The sequence below is a fragment of the Myotis lucifugus genome, unplaced genomic scaffold, assembly GCF_000147115.1.
Source record: "Myotis lucifugus unplaced genomic scaffold, Myoluc2.0 scaffold_90, whole genome shotgun sequence".
Lineage (NCBI taxonomy): Eukaryota > Metazoa > Chordata > Mammalia > Chiroptera > Vespertilionidae > Myotis > Myotis lucifugus.
This window is the reverse complement of record NW_005871138.1, coordinates 1,982,546-1,995,240: the sequence shown is the minus strand read 5'-3', so window position 1 is coordinate 1,995,240 and position 12,695 is coordinate 1,982,546. Positions and strand designations below refer to the sequence as shown.

The 12,695-nt window shown below is 57.0% G+C and overlaps 1 protein-coding gene across 2 annotated transcripts in view; it reads right to left on the bottom strand.

Annotated features, from left to right (window-relative positions):
- The window catches only part of SULF2 (sulfatase 2), a 94,948-nt gene that overhangs the window by 7,972 nt on the left and 74,281 nt on the right, over positions 1–12,695 (bottom strand). For both annotated transcript variants that reach the window (XM_014458051.2, XM_023756168.1), the window contains 6 exons: positions 11,103–11,253; positions 9,853–10,028; positions 7,370–7,498; positions 6,076–6,132; positions 5,496–5,622; positions 4,466–4,661 (listed from right to left, as the gene is read on the bottom strand). In XM_014458051.2, coding sequence (XP_014313537.1) covers positions 4,466–4,661; positions 5,496–5,622; positions 6,076–6,132; positions 7,370–7,498; positions 9,853–10,028; positions 11,103–11,253 — 836 coding nt within the window. The remainder of the gene's footprint in view (positions 1–4,465; positions 4,662–5,495; positions 5,623–6,075; positions 6,133–7,369; positions 7,499–9,852; positions 10,029–11,102; positions 11,254–12,695) is intronic.

The following is a 12,695-nucleotide window of genomic DNA, read 5'->3' as shown; positions in this document are numbered from 1 at the left end:
ACACACATACACACACACAAAAAACACACACACACACACACACACGACTTATCAACTCAAGAGTAAAAGGACAACCTGATTTAAAAATAGGCAGAGGACCTGAATAGACATTTTTCTGAAGAAGGCATACAGATGGCCAAACAGACACATGAAAATGTGCTCAGCATCTGCCCATCAGGGAAATGCAAATCAAAACCACAATGAAACATCACCTCATACCTGTTAGAATGGCTATTATTAAACAGTCAAATAAGTGTTGGTGAGGATGTGGAGAAAAGGGAGCCCTCATGCATGATTGGTGGGAATGTAAACTGGTGCAGCCACTATGGAAAATAGTATGGAGGTTCCTCAAAAAATTAAATAGAACTACCAGTTAACCCAGCAACTCCACGTCTCAATATTTATCCAAAGAAAATGAGAACACTAACTTGAAAAGGTATATGCACCGCCATGTTCACTGCAACATCATTTATAAAAGCCCAAGTATGGAAGCAACCTAGGTGTTTATCAGTAGATACATATGTACAGTGGGGAACGTAAAAAAGTAGATCTTGCCATTTACAATATGATGGGCCTTGAGGGCATTATACTCAGTAAGTCAGATAAAGATATACCATATGCTCTTACTTATAGGTGAATTCTAAAGCCACCACAAAACCAAAAACTCAAGCTCATAGATAACAGAGAACAGACTGGTGGTTGTCAGAGGTTGGGGGGTGAAGGGGGTTGGTCAACAGGTACAAACTTCCAGCTATAAAGTCTTGGGGATGTACCTTATGGTGGCTAAAGTTAATAACACTGTGTTGCGTATTTGTGAATGGACTTACTTGGTGGACATTTTGCAATATATACAACTATCAAATCATTATGTTGTAAGCCTGAAACTAATGTCTGTCAGTTATAGCGCAATGAAACACACAAAACAAAACTCATGAATTTGAATTGGAAAAACAAAAGCCAGGCTGCACAGTCTTCCGGATGGAAAAGGGAGCGGCGTGGGGAGGGCACTTAGCTTCCCTGAGTCCCAGTTTTCCCGGCTGAGAGCCAGATGCTGCTCCTACCGGGTGGGCCGTGAGCTGGGACTGGAGGGTGCTTTTTCTAAGCTCTAAGCTGCTGAACACCGAGGCCATTCAGGCTAAAGGCAGAGCTCAGATCTGTAGCATCACATCGCTAACACTAAGAAAAAGGGGGTGGTGGTCACAGAGGAGTGCAGATTCCCAGCTTCTGAAGAGAACCGGATGGGCTTGCCTGCCTGGTCCACAGGCCGCTCCTGGCAGGAGCTGACATGCTGCCCCTGTAGACGTGGCAGTATGTTCTCAATTTGGCCCTGGCCCCCACCACTCCTTTCTGCTTTAAAACTGCACATCACGAAGTCCGAAACCCCTGCTGCCCTAGATGGCCATTGTTTTTTTAAAAATATATTTTGTTGATTTCTTACAGAGAGGAAGGGAGAGGAAGATAGAGAGATAGAAACATCGATTTAGCTACCTCCTGCACACTCCCTACTGGGGATGTGCCCGCAACCAAGGTACATGCCCTTGACTGGAATCGAACCTGGGACCCTTCAGTCCACAGGCTGACGCTGTATCCACTGAGCCAAACCAGGCAGGGCTGGCCATTGTTTTTTAGAGAAGGGCCTGGAGCCAGTCACAGCTCAGGTTTCTGTTTGGCTCCATATGACCACCAGGTGGCGCCCAAAGCCCGAGGCCTGGGTAGAGGCCGGCGGGAGGGAGGAGGGGGAGAGGGAGGAGGGGATTCCTGCTCCCAAGTGGCCCCAGGCTCCCGGATCTGGTCTTGCTGCCCCCTCTCTGGGGACAGATGTTGGCACCTTTCATTTTTCAAACTCCGTGAATCAAAGGATCTAGGGCCCAAGTCCAGGAGAGGCATTGCCTCTTCAGGAAAGCCTTGGGCCTTTGCTGGGCCTGGGCAGTTTTCTCCTTGGCTTTCCCCTCCTGAGTTCAGTCTCCCTGAAGCCGCGGGCCGGGCCCCTGGTGCACACGCACTGAGCGGATCTCCCTGTGGGAACAGGTCACCTGCCTGAGGCCATGCACTAGACCCCCGGGTTCTCTCTGCCTTTGTCTTGCTTGCCCAGAGCCAGCTGCCTTGTATGTTCCCACCCTCCACCTCCAGCCACAAGCCCAGGGGTCCTCCAACTGTCTGGCCTTCTGCCTGATGCTTAAATAAGCCACTCATCTGGTCCCAGGGCGTTTGCTTGGACAGTGACAGAATTGGGTATTTGGGGCTGAGACCGTTTAGCCTGCAAAGCCTCAAATATTTACTCTCTGGCCCTTCACAGAAGAGGTTGGCCAGCCCATGTCAACCTTTCCCTGGACTGAAGCCACGCCACTCACTCTCCGTGTCACCCTCCCGTCTGTTTCCGGGGCCCCTGAGATGCCCTCCCTTCGAGGCGTCCTGGGAACCCTTAGGCCAGAGGTCCTCAAACTTTTTAAACAGGGGGCCAGTTCACTGTCCCTCAGACATTCCACACATGTGCACTGCGGGCCTGAGACAAGTTGGCTGCTAAGCAGGACAGGCAGCGGTGGCAAAAACACCCGGCGGGCCGGATAAATGTTTTCGGCGGGCTGCAGTTTGAGGACCCCTGCCTTAGGCTCTGGAATCTAATGGCTGGGGTGAATCCCGAGCCAAGGGGCGGCCACCACGGGCCATGAGCTGTGTTCTTGCGACGGAACCTGCTTTACAAGGCTCTCTGGAGGATACACACAACAGAACCGGCACATTCTTCAGCACCCGCTGCAGGCATGGAGCGGCTGGGCACTTTCAAAGCACAGGCGCACTCCCATGTGGACGACAGGCAGACGTCACTCTTCCCCTGGCAGCTGAGCTCGGTGGGGGGCCGTGACCAGCTTGGGCGACAGCTGAGTCTTCCAGCCATGTCCAGAGGACGTCTGCCCCCCCGCGCTGGCTCTAACTGCCTATCTTCCAGCCCCTGCTGGGTGAGGTGCCTTTCCCCACTCCAAAACAGCCCATTGTCATCTGCAGTAACTATGTTCTGTAAAGCCACCGAGAACACAGAACTAGCAGGCAGTAAACCCTGCTTCCAGGGGCAATGCGGGGCTGGATTCCTGGGAACCTCTGCTCACATAACATTATTATTTTAATCCTCACTTGAGGATATTTTTTCCATTGATTTTTTAGAGAGTGGAAGAGAGAGAGGAGAAAGGGAGAGACAGACAGACATCCATTGGTTGCCTTCCACTTGCACCCCGACCCGGGGTCAGGGACTGAACCTGCAACTGAGGTACAAGCCCTTGACTGGGAATCGAACCTGTGAACCTTCGGTCCATGGGCCGATGCTCTAACCACTGAGAAAAACCAGCCAGGGCTAATGACACCTTATTTAATAAAATACTAGCGGCCTGGTGCACGACATTCGTGCACTGGGGGTGGGGGTGGGGGCCCTCAGCCCGGCCTGCGCCCTTTAGCAGTCTGGGAGCCCTCGGGGGCTATCTGACTGCGGGGAGTGGGCCCAAGCCACAGTCGGACATCCTTAGCGCTGCCACGGAGGCTGGAGAGGCTCCTGCCATTACTGATGCGCTCGCCAGCCATCAGCCCGGCTTGTAGCTGAGCGGTGCTCCCCCTGTGGGAGCGCACCTACCAACGTTAGGTCTATTTGCATATTAGCCTCTTTTTATATAGGATGTGCTGTTGATTTGTTAACATTGAGCTCATGGCCACCAGAGCTACAACTCACGCCTGCACAAGCTTGTCTGCCCCACGCACTTTCTCCAAAAGGCATGTCACAGCCTCCCTGCACTCAGGAACACGCCAGCACCTCAGCACTGCTGGGGGCCGTGTTAAACAGTGAGATCACAGGGAAAATACCCAGGCGTGAAAAGCATAGCACCAACTAGACGTTAAGAGGTCCTGTGTAGAGTATGAAGCTGAGACGGACAGCACCTCTTCGTTCGGCCTCCCCTGGGAGCGTGCACCCGGGAGACTCGGAGTTGTTGCGTCTGCACGTGCCCGCAAATGACCATGACAGCATCTCAAGTAGTGACGTAGGGGCCACAAATAAGGCTTAGGGGGTCGGCAAACTTGCAAACACAGACTCCGTGAGCAGCGAGGACCGGCCCGTCAGCCTGCCCTAATGAGCTTCCAAGTCCCTTCCAGAGCCCACCCCCTCCTCCCTGTGGCCAGGCTCAGACAGGTCCCCTGCTGCCGCTGCCGCCCCTCCCAGCCCAGACGTCCTTGAAAACACAAACCTGATCTTGGCTCCTGTCTGAGAACCTGCGCTATGATGTGATGGGCCCCTGGCATCCGCCGCCCCTCCCTCCTCTACATCCCATTTTCACAGCACTCAGCTCTCCCGTTCTCTCTCTATTCCTGCCCTTCCCCACGGGGCGGAAGGATCCTCAGGGGCTCTTGTGAGTGCCCGTGGAATTATTTCAATGAGCGAATGGGGCTACGCAATCCCTCCCCTCGGTCCCGAACTGCCCACACTCACTCTTCTTGAAGAACTTTTTCCGGCGTCCGGCCAGGCTGAGCTGGTCGTCCCCGCCACTGTCGCAGGCGCAGGCCTCGCCGCCCTGCCCGTAGTACTTGGGCACCAGGTTGGACAGGGCTCTGCCACCGGGCCGCGCTGGGCCCTTACACTTGTGCAGCTTCAGCGTCCCCGTGGCGTCCTCCACACACTGCCACTTCTGCAAGTCACAGCGAGGCCTCAGGCTCCGAGCCGGCCGTCCACTCTGCCCCCTTGCCCTCACCCACCCCCTGAGAACTCCCCTCCCTGCCCTTGTAGGGACATGGGCTCCCAAGGGCTGCGTCCCTGGAACTAGTTACTCAAGGACAGACACGTGTTGACTGCAGAAGCACAGAAATGGCACCGAGGGGGCACTGCACGGCTGTGGCTGAGTGTGAGCCCGTCGCAGGACGCACACGCAGGGAACGGCGTTCCTAGAAGGCGCAGCTGAGCTCCGCGAGGCCACAGCACTGAGGGGGCGGCTGGCCCAGCAGGATTAGGACTGCACTCCCAGTGGGTGGACATCTGGACAGGGATCCTGGAGGCCCTAGAGCTACAGGCCCAGGGGCCATAGACGGGGGATTCCCCAGCTGGTCTGGGCCCGCACCCCACCTCTGGTCTCTTCTCTGTGCAGCTAAGCCCTGTGCTCTAATGATCTGTTCTGAATTGCAGATGCCTGCCCCTCCCCCGCCCTGGGTTCGCCTGACCTTTAACCTGGGGCACAGGATTTGACAACAATCCCAGGGGGGCAAAGGCTCCCTGGCCTCATTGGCTGTTCCTCGTAGCTCAGAACCACTTGTGGGCTCTTGGCATAAACCCAAGGCCGAGCTCTCCCCAGAACGCCAGCTGCAGGAGGGCGCCCTTTCTGGGGATGGCATTCAAGGTTGTTGCCACGGTGCCTAGAACAGTGCCTGAGGAGCAGGCCTGGGTCACGTTTAGAGGGGCAGCCATTGGGAGGGAAGGAAGGGTGGAGGGGCACCTGTCCCCGCCCCAGGGCTGAGCCCCGCCTCCTCACCTGTCCCAGCTGCTCGCACGCGGTCTGGTACTCGGCCCGCTGGCACAGGTCTTTCACGCGCTGGTACTTGGGCAGGAAGTTCTCCTGGGCGTCCGCCTTGTCACTGTCCCTCTTGTGGAGCAGCTTGCTGTGGGGCAGAGAACGGGACCCAGGGCTGGCCTCCCGGCTCTGAAGGAGCGCGTGGCCTGCCGACGAGTGTGGCGGCAGCCTGGTCCAGCCTGGCCACTCTCCCGATCGTTAAGGGGCTTAAGAAGTGGGGGTTTCTATAAGAAACCTCCCCAAGTGCATGCGCTGGCAATAAACGGACACTGCGCAGGCAGCACCAAACATGTGGCCTCCAGATGCAAAAGCTGTCCCAACCACAGGAACAGCAGATGCGCTTTCGTGGCTGAGGCCGTGGACACGAGTGCCAGACACCATGGGAAGGTATGATAACAACAGTCCCCCCCCCCCCCCGCAACAGTGAGAACTTTCACACCATGGGTGCAGGGGGGCTGCCAGAAGCTGCCTGGGATGTGGGGGGACCTGGGTGCTACTTGACTCCAATGCCCTGGGTGGTTCCTCAGGACCCAGCACTCACCCTCTCTCTACCAGGAAGGAGTCCCGCCAGACCCTCATCTTCTTTTTCAAGTGAAACCTGGGGGAAAAGCACACCTCCATCTTCTCATCAATGTGGGGGCCTCACATATCCCCGCCCCCTTCTCCCAGAAGCAGGATCGATGCCCAGAGCCGCCTTGGTTCCCACCCAGCACAGATCCTGGGGTCCCAGAGGAAGACGGGGTGAGCAGGGACAGGAAAGGCTTTGATGCCCCACCCTCCCGGGCGGAAGTTACTCAGTCACGTGTGTGCAACTCCCTTAGGCAGCACCGGGTGGCGAGGCTGCCCGACTTGGGGGGACTCACACTGTGTTTTGGAGGATTCCCTCCTGGACCCTCTGTAGCTGGATTTGGGGAACTTAACTGCACTTGATGCTGGGTCACTCTCGTTTCCATTTCCCAGACGGGCTCAGGCTGCGGCAGCTTCCATCCTGCACTGACTCCCAGGTACCCTGCTCCTCCCACCTGCCCAGTCCACACCCATGCAGCTTATAAGCCTCCCGGTAGGAGGGAAGGCTCAGCAGAGGGGGTCCCCTGCAGGGCGGTCAATGTGGACGGGCAGTGTTCATCCAGCTCGCAGTAGGCGGCTCCCTGGGGCCATGAGCCCAGTGGACGTTACAGTTTTGGCCACCAGGTGTCGCTGCTGCCACAGCAGTGGCTATGTCCCCCTGCTTTCCTGTCCCCGCCAGGCTCAACTCACCTTCCCAGGTGCCTAAGTTTTGCTCCCCATCCCTGTTCCCTTCCCCGCCTCCGGACACCTAGGAACATTGCCGTCCCGCCATCTGCACCAACGGCACAGAGCATGGCGACTGGGAGTGCAGCCTCTAGTCTGGAGTCTGAAAGCTGGAGCCGGAGCCAGACCCGCCCAGAGACCTCCGAGTCACGTAACCTCTCTGGCATTCGATTTCCAAATTGGTCAAAGGGCATCAGCATAAAGCCCACCTCACTGGGTTATAAAGATCTAAATGACGAAATCCCATGCAAAGTACTCAGCACACGGCCTGGCCACAGGAAGTGCTGCATGAGTGTTCATTTCTGTTGTTTCAAGTTGAACACAAATTTAGGGTCTGCAACTGGTCGCCCTGGCCATATTCCAGATGGGAAGCCGGAATCTCAGAGGGGGCATCCTTCTCTCCCAGGCGGGGAAGTGGTCGGGGTGGGGAACCCTGGAACCCCAGCTCCTGACTCGTGGAGAGGTCCCCCCACCAGACCCACACAGTTTGGCCACAAGTTTACGCAGGGGTTTGGGGGAGACCAGCGCCCCTTTCCCCTCCTCACCGATTCATGGGCCTCTCCGTGTCCAGCAGCTTCAGGATGGATTTCCCATCCATATCCGAGGGGATGTCCAGCCCTGCGATGTCCAGGATGGTGGGGGCCAGGTCGATGTTGAGGACGATGTGGGGGTTCCTTGGGGAGGCAGGGAGACCATCACTGAGGAGAGGGGCGGCTGGAGGGGTGGCCAGGGACTGGGGCCCTGCAGGTAGGAAGCTGGGACCGTGCCACTCCCTGAATCTCAGCCCTTAGTGATCCCCTCTGTGGCCCAATTCACCTGAACCCTGCCCCCCGCCCCCCTTACCTCTGTGCCCCAGACACACACAGGGGCTGGATTCACAGGCCACACCTGGCTGTCTCTTCAGCCAGGAATGCCTTCTCTGTTCCCAATATCCAAACAAAAGGCACCCACCCTTAAGAGCTACCCCAAACCCAGGGCCTTCCCCTGAACCCTTCTCTGAACCTCTGAGGGCAACACCGGCCCCAGTGCTGCCCCTGACAGCCAGGCACAGTCTGGCCTCAGGGCCTTTGCTCTGGCCAGAATGTTCTTTCTCCAGATACCAGCACAGCACTTTCCCTCTCTCCCTTTAGTTCCAGAAAAACCCTGCGACAGACTTATGTGGCCCGGTGACCCCCACCCCTGGTGTTCACACCTTTGTGGCCAAGGCAACAGAATATAGCAAGGGCGGCCGGTGTCATTCCCTGCTCACGTTACCCGCTACGAGACTGTCCTGCTAGCGCGTCTCCCTCATCTCTCACTGCAGGAGCAAGCTGCCATGGAGCCGCCCCCAGCAAGGACACTTGGGGAACAGCCTGGGGGGAAGGCTGTGTGAGTTCACATCCCCCGCCTGCACTTGCACAACCCGTGAGCGAGGACGTGGGGCACGTGACAGGCCAGTGACTGCCATCCTCCGGCTTCTGTTCAGACCACTGTTGGGTTTTGTCGCCAGATGGCTGACAGTCACGGTGACTGTGCCACCACAGAACGCACCCGAGAATGAAGCCAATTCACATAAAATAGGGCCGACAGATGGAAAACGAGAGCTGCCTGCGGGGACTGTGGGGCTGCTGGATCCAGCCGTGCCTGAAGCCAGAGCTGGCCTTGGACTTCCCGGTTACTTTAGTCACTGCATCCCTTTATCTTATTTAGCCTTGTCCGGTTGGATGGTCACTTCTGCTTGCAACCAAAGGAGCCCTGGCTGACAGATACTCCGTGTGTCTTCAGCCCCAAACCTGACATTGGTCCACTCTCTGTTTTGTCCACGTGGGGTTGTGGTTTGGGGTCCCGTGAACCGGATCACAGACTCGGAGGCCAACCAAACCCGTAATGCCAGTGCCTACAGAGCCCTGGCAGGTCACTTTCTTCCTATTCACAGGGTGGCACAGGGTTTCTGAGGGAGCATGGAGTGGCAGACAGGAGCAGAGGCTCCTGGCTTCAGTTCCAGCTCCTTCCCTTGCACGTGGTATAAAAGGGATGAGAATAGCCTCTACCTCACAGGGTTGCTGCTATGCTCAAAGGAACACAGGGGTGTAAGTGCTTAGCCCTGGGCCCGAGGAATGAGCGCTACAGAAACACGGCTACTTATAGCTCCGATGACAGGTGGGGACCCTGAGACCAAGGACGGGGAGGGATGTGGTGCGGTCGGCAAAGGAAGAGGGATGAGGCTGGCCTGCCTCCGGAAACGGCCCCCAGGCGTCCACGGCGGCGGGATGTCTCAGTCCCTGCCGAGCAAGGCCGCACCTTCCAGGAGGATTCCGCAGCGAGCCCGGTCGGTGCTGTGGGTCCTGTCCGGGCTCCGGTGGAAGTCGGACCAAGTAAGTGACTTAATGGCAACTCATCTGCATCTCAAAGAGCCACTCAGTTGGTGTCCGTGAGGTGCCCGTGGATCCGGGGAGGCTGCTGCTGAGATTCCCGGCCTCCCACCTCTCCTGCCCCCGACGTGGCGTTTCTGGCTGGCAGACGTGGCATCCCAAAGGCTAACCCATGGAGAAAGCTGGCCGAGGGCCACGTGGTCCCCGAGGAAGGATGGCAGGGGAGCCAGTTTACCTCTGCGCTGCGGCCTAAGCTGCTCAGCCGATCATACGACACCCCCATCCCTTCACCCCGGCCGCAGGATCCCTCCCGACGTCCACCAGCCCCAGGGGCTCCCAGCCAGACAGAAATCACGGCGGCATTCCCACCGCTGGCGGCACAGGGGCCAGCTCCCTGCTTCCCTGGCACATTGCCCGCCACAAACATTCTGTTTTCACAGGTGCTAACGGCTCCTGGCCCCTCCTACCCTAACAGGCGTATACAATGCGTCAAAATCCACCCTAAGCGACACGACCGTTGTTTCACTTGGCACCGAGGCGCACCTGCCGGACGGGAGCCACCGGGGCGTGGTCGGGCTGCACGGCTGAATGCCGGCCTCCCGTCTGTCTGGTGTCCGCGGAGCCTCGAGGCCTCCCTGGGACTTTGGAGCAGCGGGGGCAGGGGTGGGGGCACTTACAGCGAGCCGGCCTCCACGTTGGGGCCTCGCACGTAGAACGGGACCCTGATGTCAAACTCGTACGGCATGGACTTCCCCTTCACCAGGCCGAACTGGCCGATGTGGTAGCCGTGGTCGGCGGTGTACACGAGGTAGGTGTTGTCCAGCTCGCCCGTCTCCACCAGCATGTTGTAGATCTGAGACACAGGCGAGCAGGTGAGGGGCCCCGCCCGCCGTCCCAGTCCCGGGCCTCGGGGTCTTAGGCCCCAGGCCCTTCCCTCCCCTGCTTCAGGGCCTCGCTCAGCGTCACCGCCCAGCAGCCCGAGGCTGGGCCACTTAGAGTTGCAGCCTCCCCCCTGCTGGTCACTCTCGGTCCCCTTACTTTTCTTCACAGGGCTCCTCGCCTTCTCTCTCTCCCACTTATTTGTGGGTTGTGTGCCCCTAAGTGAGAATGTAAGCTCCATCAGAGCAGCGCTTCTGTTGCTCACAAATGCTGATGAACGAATGAATGAATGAATGAATGAATGGGTCGGATGTGGCCGTGGCAGGAGCCTGCGATCCGCCACCGTGTGTCCAGCAGAGCCTTCTGTGACGCCGCAATGTTAATTTCTGTCCTGTCCACCACCTGACATGTGGCTGGTGTGACTGAGGGACTGAATTTTAAATAGTGTGTGTTGTACGTAAATTTAAATAGCTGGGGATAACTCGAGTATGTGCCCTATATCCACACCGTGGGATATTACTCAGCAGTAAAGAGGAGTGAAGTTCTGATAGCGCCACCATGTGGCTGAACACTGAAACCTCACGCCAGTCACAGGAGAGCAAATACTGTGTGAACCCATTCACGTGAAATGTCTGGAAGAGGCAAATCCAGATACAGAGCGGACTGCTGGCTGCCAGGGATGAAGGGGTGGCTAAGGGCGGCGGGGTTTCTTTCTGGGGCGATGAAAATGTCCTCAGGTTGACTGTGGCCCTGACCACACAAGTTTGCAAATATGTTAAAACCACGGACCTGCACGCTGTAACGGAGTGAGTTGTCTGGTATGTGAACTGAACCTCAATAAAGCTGTTAAGAAGATGGCAATGGCCCCACATGCCACACGTTGAACAGAACAGAGCCAGGGCAGAAAGGACGTTCTCAGCCGCTCTCCCCGGCCTGGGGCGGTGCCTGGGTTCTGCCTCGTTTCCCATTCCTCTCCAGCGGGTGACCCTCGGGACGGTGCAGGGCAGGGAGGGTCAGCAGGGAGGGGGTGCGGGGGTGGCGGGCCTACCGTCTCCATGGAGTCGTCCACGGACATGAGGGTCTGCAGGCGCTTCCGCTGGAGCATGTTGGTGAATTCCATGTGGATGGGCTTCATGGGCCCCGTGTAACGCATGATCCAGTGCTTGTCGGGGTTGGGCGCGTAGTTGTAGCTTGGCGTGCTGGCGGGCAGACACACACGCAGCGGTCAGGCGGGGACTGGAGGGGGGTGCTGGGCCGGCCCCCAACCCACCCAGGCCATGAGCGAGCGCCTGCCCTGAGCTGTCTGCAGCCCAGCATGAAACACCCCCGCATCTGGGGGAAGTGGACGCTGGTGTCAGGGACTCTGCTAAATGTTAGGTCGGCCTTTCTCCTCTGTGGGGCGCCACGGGGGAAGACCTCAGGGGGTCTAGCGTCAAACAGTGTGGAGCCACAGACTCAAAGTCCCTCCCATGCCGCTGTCAGCGCACCCGGACATCAAGGCCAAGGGTCGGTCTGGTGTCCATCTTCCTTGAACACCCGTCTGGAATCTGCCCCTTTCCCTTTTCAAAGCAGGAGAGAGGCTCCGTGCGGAGCCTCCAGCAGGCACAGCACCCAATTCTAATCCACCAGGACGGCATTCACTTTCCAGTTACCGTGGGTAGACGGCAAGCGACAGCTATCACGGTTAAGGCAACGACCGAATTTCCTTTTGCAATAGATTTTGGTTCAAAAAGGGGAAGCTGATTACAGAATTAGGTAAATAACAGCCATGCCCGCGTGGCCAGCGCTGTGAGGATGGTGCCTGACGTGTGCATTTGGGACAACCACACTCTGTGACTCAGTGTCACCGCTATTCCTCCCTTTGGTCAGCTCTCCCATGTACAAGAGGAACGGAGGGTCAGAGGAGTCTGGGTCCTGCTGGTGGACTGGGTGGTGGGATCAGCTTCCCTTTTTTGAGGATGAGGAGGCCCAGGGAGGGGACTACCTGGCCAGAGGCAGAGCTCCAGGAGCGGGTCAGGTGGGCCAACAAATGGAATTCTTACCATTTGTTATCAGAAACCCTACCTGCCACCCCCCCCACCCCCTTCCCGCTGCCTCCTGCCCCGGGCCTGACTGTGGAAACTCATGTTTGAGCAAAACTTCAGCCAAGAAATTCCCACTGGGAGAACATATTTGCCAACGTTATCACCGATAAGGGTTTAATCTCCAACATTTACAGGGAACTCACACAACGTAACAAAAGGAAGATAAACAACCCAATCAAAAAATGGGCAACGGACCTAAATAGACACTTTTCGAAAGAGACATACAGAAGGCCGAGAGACATATGAAAACATGCTCAAAGTCACTAATCATCCGAGAGATGCAAATCAAAACGACAATGAGGTACCATCTCACACCTGTCAGACTGGCTATCATCAACAAACAAGTGCTGGAGAGGATGTGGAGAAAAAGGAACCCTCGTGCACTGCTGGTGGGAATGCAGACTGGTGCAGCCACTATGGAAGACAGTATGGAGTTTCCTCAAAAAACTAAAAATGGAACTCCCATTTGACCTAGGGATCCCACTTCTAGGAATATATCCCAAGAAACCAGAAATACCAATCAGAAAGGATATATGCACCCCTATGTTCATAGCAGC